This window comes from Sinocyclocheilus rhinocerous, unplaced genomic scaffold (assembly GCF_001515625.1).
Source record: "Sinocyclocheilus rhinocerous isolate Xijiao unplaced genomic scaffold, SAMN03320098_v1.1 scaffold1169, whole genome shotgun sequence".
Taxonomy (NCBI): Eukaryota; Metazoa; Chordata; class Actinopteri; order Cypriniformes; family Cyprinidae; genus Sinocyclocheilus; species Sinocyclocheilus rhinocerous.
In genome coordinates this window covers 146,914-154,138 of record NW_015650322.1, presented here as the reverse complement: position 1 = coordinate 154,138, position 7,225 = coordinate 146,914, and the positions used below count along the sequence as shown (strand labels likewise).

General features: G+C 36.2%; 1 protein-coding gene across 2 annotated transcripts in view; it reads left to right on the top strand.

The window, feature by feature from the left end:
* Positions 1-328: 328 nt before the first annotated feature.
* Positions 329-7,225, top strand: part of LOC107711641 (exocyst complex component 2-like) — a 30,569-nt gene continuing 23,672 nt past the window's right edge. The window contains exons 1-6 of one of the 2 annotated variants that reach the window (XM_016516642.1): positions 329-407; positions 2,616-2,744; positions 3,625-3,801; positions 4,249-4,375; positions 5,624-5,737; positions 5,826-5,950. In XM_016516642.1, coding sequence (XP_016372128.1) covers positions 2,627-2,744; positions 3,625-3,801; positions 4,249-4,375; positions 5,624-5,737; positions 5,826-5,950 — 661 coding nt within the window. In that variant the 5' untranslated portion in view covers positions 329-407; positions 2,616-2,626. Of the gene's footprint in view, positions 408-2,610; positions 2,745-3,624; positions 3,802-4,248; positions 4,376-5,623; positions 5,738-5,825; positions 5,951-7,225 lie in introns of both variants that reach the window. The other variant, XM_016516643.1, reaches the window with a different exon arrangement.

The following is a 7,225-nucleotide window of genomic DNA, read 5'->3' as shown; positions in this document are numbered from 1 at the left end:
GCTACAACATATTCAGTCTCACCATATACCTACTATATTTTTATTTTTATGATGATAAAAATTTAAAGTGTTAAAATGGTGAAATTGCTATGTTTTCGCTTTCTTTCACTCATTCTCCAGAAACATGAGAATTTTCCAGCAAATACCAACAGTTCAGATCATCAGTCTTCTTTTTCACTGCATTGTCATTTGTAGGCATTTACATTTTTAAAATAAAGAAGAAATAGCATATTCCTTAAAAATTACATTACAGTTTGCATGTCTACACTCTGTGGCTCAATATGATGCATTATTCGTGTGACTGTCATGTGATTCGTCGTGTGGGCGGGGCCGCAGCATCTCAACCGGAACTGTTTTTCAGAGGATAGAAGCTTTGTGTAAAGATTCTCTTCACTGCCTTTACCTCTGTAAGTAATCGCAATGTTTTATTCTACCTTGCTTTGCGGATGATAAAGCAGGGTTCTTATTATGTGGAAAAACTATCGTCTTAATAAATTCGTTGTCGTCGGCTTGTCATTTCTGTCGGACTGTTTTTAGCATTAGCCAGTCAGCTATTGTCAACTGTCAGAGCTGCTGTTTATGTTCATGTTTTGTTTGACAACCTCACCATAATGTATGTAAATTAGTTTTTGTCTTAAATGATTTGTGTATTTTATCTTTGTGAAAATTCATGTTGGGTAACACTCTTCGTCAGTTCATTACATTGTCAGTAACGTTAATTACAAACTCATGAAACAGCTACTATATTATAAAGCCTTAACCAGTTTGTATGCATAATAATTTAAGCAAAGTAAGAGCGTATAAATCAAATTTGACTTCAGTATCATTTGTTTAATTTGGTTTGATGTCATTTCTATGAGAGATCTAACATCTTGTTTTGTTTTGGGGTCACGTTCTGTTTGTGCTTTTCTTCCGTCTCATCTTCAGTTAACGTTATGTGTTTTTCATGATTGTCAGTGTTAAATAATAGCAGCAACTTAAAATGCAACCCAGGGCCCATCATGCTTTGCAGGAGCTCAGTTTTTAATGTATTATTATAGCTGAAATCATAATGTAAATTGAAACCAGATTATAGCTAAATTGTTAATGAAGTTAATTATAATTTTTTCATGTGTTGATTATTGAATGCATGTTTTCTATTTTTGCTATTTGGTGTTTATTGGCTACGGCTTTTAGAGATAGAAGTAAAACACTGCAAATCTATTTAAATCTATTTGTCTTGCAAACATAAACTTGCAGCAATTAATAAAATTCTTGCCGATAAAATAAGCATATAATTATTTATATCATGGCCAATATTTAGAATTTATACTATTGTGTCTAATAAAAGCACTAAGTAGTCATTTTGTAAATGTCGAAAAATTATATGCAGTCAGCAGTATGATGCTCTCTTGTTAAATAGTTTGTTCAAGCTCCTGCGATTACATGTGGAGTGTTAATTTCTCCTGCTGAGAGAGTGTGTGCTGTAGGTGGGGGGTCACTGTGTTTATGAAGGGGGCTGAGTGTTGATAGGACGGCGCTTAGTAATTTGTCTGAGACGAGCTCCTTATTCCATAGAGACTCTCAGGTGTCAGTCATCTAAGCAGTCAATCATTTCCAAATGTTGCCACACAGAAGTGTGTGTGTATGTTTGACTTTACCATTTTCACTTTCATCAGACTTTGCTGTAACTGAGCAGTAGACATTTTTTGAAGTTAAAATGTAATCCTTTTAATTGTTTGTTTTATTTGATTTGTTTTTACCCTCCCTTAAGCTATTTTTTCTTTTCTTTTTTCTTTTCTTTTCTTTCGTTCTTCCTTTTGTTCTGTAAAAACTACCCCACTGATTTTTGTTTTGTCAAAAAATGCCAAGCCGCTTCATAGATTATTTTCCCAATTTTCTTCTTAATTTATTTTCAAAATTATTGTTGTCACTTTGACATTTTTGCCACGCTTTTGAGTTTTGAATGAGAACATACTCATCATAAAAGAGGTGTATTTAAATCATAGTATGCATGAATTGCATTTTAGTGGACATCCAGACAAAAAAAATAAATAAATAACACAGGGCACCATTGACCTATGTAATCTATAAAGACAATTTTACTATTTACCAAGGTATTGGTATCATCATAAAAATGCTGCAGTGAATATACTTGTCAGACACCCAGTTTATATTACTGCTAGACGTCTTCTGAAACTGCACTGTGGACTCTGAGGGTCTGCTGTAGAACTCAACCATCACCCTGTCCCCCTTTATCTCTCTCTCTGGCCCATACCAGAGACCACACAGACACAGAAACACACACTACCAGACCACACAGAGACAGCCATGGGGTCTTGCACGCAAACCTCCCTGGAGCTGTCAGTCTTGTGCTCCGTGTGGGTGTTTGCATACAAGAGAGAGCGTTTGTGACAGTGCAAAAGCCACAGGAAAAATGCCTTGATTGCTGAACTACTAGTCATATTGCATATAGTGTAGCATCCGTGTCACTCCGAACAGTAACACGCTCGCTCGGTGTGAGCCGGATGGGTAGATTTATTTGTTCATGTCTAACAGTTTTTGAATGCACTGAACGTGCTGAATGCCTCCTGAGCCTAAACAAAACACTTAGTGTTTACCTGTGTCTAGTCTAGGTGTTTAAAGGATGTCTCGTGCACGCCAGCCTCCCTTGGTGACTGGCATCTCACCCAACGAGGGCGCGCCGTGGACCAAAGTCACTATTCGTGGAGAGAACCTGGGCACTGGACCCAATGATCTCATAGGTAATACACATGCACATAGCCATTGCATTACAGATACACACCCTCCTTTTGAACAAACATTCACTAGCGTTCAAAGGTTTGGGGTCATTAAGCTTTTTTTTTTTTATTCAGCAAGGGCACATTAAATTGATCATAAGTGACAGTGAAGACGTTACAAAAATTCTATTTAAATTTTTTTTTGTTATTTTGAACTTTTTATTTATCAAAAAAATCCTGAAAAAATAGATCACGGTTTCCTTTAAAAATATTAAGCAGCATAATGATTTTCAGCATTGATAATAATAAGTAATAGTGATAATAGTAGTAGTAAATACTATTTTTAAATTGTAATAATATTTCAAAACATTTTTGAGTAGATAAATGCAGTCTTTGTGAGCACAGGAGACTTTTTACAAAAACATTTTTAAAAATCTTATCGACCCCACACATCTAAACACTAAAATTCAGAAATGTTCTGAATTTCACACATTTTCTTCTGATTTAGCAAAGGGCTAATAAAGGAAAAATACAAACATCCATCTGTTAAAATGAATTTCTTCATACAGAAATGATTAGTCTATGAAATCTGGGGGGAAATAAATAAATCAGTTTTGGCATGGTTTAAAGAGATGCTTCATAATATTTTATTATGAATCTGCAACTCAGTGAATCTGTAAATCAAGACGAGAAACTAAAATCTAAAGTAATAGTTTGTTCAGATAAGCAGCAAAATTTTTATTTTTTTATAGTTAGTGTTATTAAACACATCATTTTTTGTAATTAAGCAGCACAAAAAAAAAAAAATTTATTTTTTGATGCCATTAAGGACCTGAGCTGAGGCAAATTTGGCCATTTTATTAACATCCTTTTCTCTTGGTCTTTGTCCGTCTCTGTCTGTCAGGTCTGTCTATCTGTGGTCATAACTGTTTGCTGACAGCAGAATGGATGTCTGCTAGTAAGATAGTGTGTCGAGTGGGTCCTGCTAAAGATGACAAGGGCGAGATCATTGTCACCACCAGGAGCGGAGGCCAAGGGACATCCACGGTCTCCTTCAAACTGCTCAAACCCGAGAGGATCGGTGAGACACACACTCACAGTGCCCTCTAACTCATGTACACACACTCTGTGCATGTTTACAATGCTCAATCTTACACCAATTATGCTTAACCTTGTTGTAAGGTCATGTAAACATCTTAAACTGTGCCCTTTCATTGCGTAAAGATCTGCTTATCATAAAATGATTGCTACACCTAGTTTTATACCAATTGAAGTCAGTTTATGTTTTGATGTAAAAAACAAACAAACAAACCAAAAATCCTGATAATTTCGGATCTCATGTAAAAGTGTTTTTTGCATTATCAGCATATTGTTGTGCATGTAAACACACTCAATGTCTGTTAAAGGCAAAATCATAATTTCGGTTTGATTGATATACACTCCTTGAATGTACACATATGCTCTTTGAAGACGGCAATGGATTTTAAGCCCTCAACCAATGAGTATGTGCATGTTTTTTTGTGTTTAGGCATTCTGGATCAATCTGCGGTCTGGCTTGATGAGTTGAATTACTATGACATGAGGACTGATCGCAACAAAGGAATCTCTCCTCTCTCGTTGAGGCCGGCCAACCCTTTGGGCATCGAAATAGACAAGTAAAGAAACATTCACAATTGAATTTGTGTTGTCCTCTTATGAACTTCGAAAGTAATACATTTACACCTACAACTAAGCACACATATTGCTCTACTTAAGACACACACACACACACAGTCTGGTTCACTATCCTTGTGGGGACTCTCCATAGGCGTAATGGTATGGTTTTTATACTGTACAAACTGTATTTTCTATCGCCCTACACCAACCCTACACCTAAACCTACCCCTCACAGAAAACATTGTGGATTTTTACAATCTCAAAAAAACTCATTCTGTATGATTTATAAGCTTCTGTACCCATTGACACAAGTTCCCATGAGTTGGTGTGTATTTAGGTTTAAGTCCCCACCAGTGTAGAAAAACCTGTACACACACACACACACACACACAGACACATATGTGCTTCATTTGATTAAAACACACACTCACATAGACCAAAACAAATGCATTTCCTCACACACTTCACCCAAAAAGCACTGCCCTGTGTTTATAGAAGTGGACTGCTGTGTTTATAAGGAAGGAGGTTCAGCAGAAAGTAGAAACAGCCCATTGTGTGGATGTCTTCTACCTGGATGAAGTCATTGGTACACTATTTCCTTTGATAGGAAGTGAAACTCTTCCTTTCCCTGACCTCTGCAGCACCTTTAACCATTTACTCATTTATATCTATATATTCAGTCAGATGAGATACACTACAGTTCAAAAGTTTGGGGTGGATAAGATTTTGTAATATTTTTTAAAAGAAAAATCTTATGCTCACCAAGCCTGCATTTATTTGATTAAAAATATAGTAAAAACAGTAATTTGTGAAATATTACTACAATTTAAAACAATCTATTAATAATATTTTATATATTTTATAATGTAATTTATTCCTGTGAGAGCAAAGCTGAATTTTCAGCAGCCATTACTCCAGTCTTCAGTGTCACATGATTCTTCAGAAATGTTTCTAACATGTTGATTTTTGTATTTCTTTCAAAAAATAAATCTTACTGTACCCAAACTTTTTCAGCGGTATATGAGTCATATGTATTTCATCAGTCTATTCTGTGACACATCAAAAGACACAGTGGGTTGGCTTATGCAATGCTGTTTATATGTGGACAGATCTGGTTTGTGCCCTGTCTTGTTTTCTTTATGGTCTGGACTGTGGTAGATCAGATGGTCTATGATCTGTGGTGTTTTCATGATGAGTCTTTATAGACCAGCTGTGTGGTTGTCTTAATTCTGTCTTTTGTTTTTCAGAGGGAATGTTCCTCTGAAGGATCTGGAGAACATGTTCCCTAGTATGAGTGGAGACTTCACTAGTGAGAATTTCTCTGCCACCTGGTATCTCATCGAGAACCATTCTTCAACCAGGTCGGTCTATATACCATCCATCTGTATATTTGTTAATCTGCCAAAATAGATTTTTGTGTGATGTGTGTTATGTTTGTTGCTGTTTTAGCTTTGAGCAACTGCGTGCGGCTGTGGTAAATCTTAAGAAACAGGCCAGTAAGAAGAATGAGGGCAGTCTGGCCTACGTGAAAGGAGGTCTCAGCACTTTCTTTGAGGCTCAGGATGCTCTTGCAGGTACGTGTGCTTGGTGTGTACATTTAAACACATATAAACACAGCCGTAAGTAATTCAGTTCTTGCATTTGACTGAAGGAAACAGAAGCATATTTTAGGGAAACAGAATATTGTGCTGGAAGTAATATAGGGTGGGACTGGATTGTAGCCATGAGGATTTTGTTGCCTTTAGGTCATGTTGGAATGATTGTGTTAAAATTACTCATCCAGTAAATACAATGTTGTAATGACCATTGGGAAGCTCAGGATTTCTTTTGAGTTCCACTTTTTGAGTCGATTTGAATTAAAGACTGGAAGCAAATTTCACAAATCAGTTTAATTTGTGAATATTGATTGTAAAGTATAGTTTTTTTTTTAACTTTTTGAATATTTTCTGTGGACTTCTGGTGAAGAATTGTTAAGCTTGCCAGAACATTTTATGACACTACCAAAACATCAGTGTAAAATTATGATTTAAATTACATACCGTTTTTTCAGCTATCTTGGAAGTCCTCTGAGAAATGTAATCTTGTTCTGATAGAAACGTTCATGATTGTGATAAAAAAAAATTCCCATAAAGTGTATAATTTAAAAAGTTTTTTTGACCTTCATTGAATAACTCATTGGGTTGGTTCATATATTAAGTATTAAAAGTAAAGCTCAAATAGACAATATGAATGCTAATATGGATGCATTTAACAAAATTAGTTGCATGGGACTTTTATTCAAGTTTCTTTCACTTCTTACGTCATTGTACACAGGTGTATGTGTCTCTACTCAGACTGCTGTCATCAGAGGTCAATGTCACTGTGCAGATTCTATTTTTCAAATCTGTCTGTGTGTGTTGGATTTGTCTCGGGTCACTTGTCTGAAGTCAAACAGAAGAACTATTCTTAGCACTGCGTGTCCATGTGATTGACATGCATGGGGACGGATAACAAGGCATGGTTGTCATAATGTTTAGATGAGGTTGTAATAAGGTTGTCATTGTGCTGAGAGGAAACGAGAGAGCAGCAAACGGAAGCTGCACTGATTCCCAGAGAAGACTCCCAAAACTTACCAGGCAGAAGTCAAAACATACCTCAGAGACAGAGGAAGTGTACCACACAGCATTCCGGACCCCGGGGGGAGCCGGAGGTTAGCCCTGACGCCATTGTGTACAGAAGTATCCCAAATCCAGATGTGGAGAGAGAAAAGAGACTTAGTTAGAATTAGTTTTTTTGTGCAAAGGTTTATCTTCCAATTTAGGCACTCTATAGCATATATCTATATCTATATATATATATGCTTTTATATA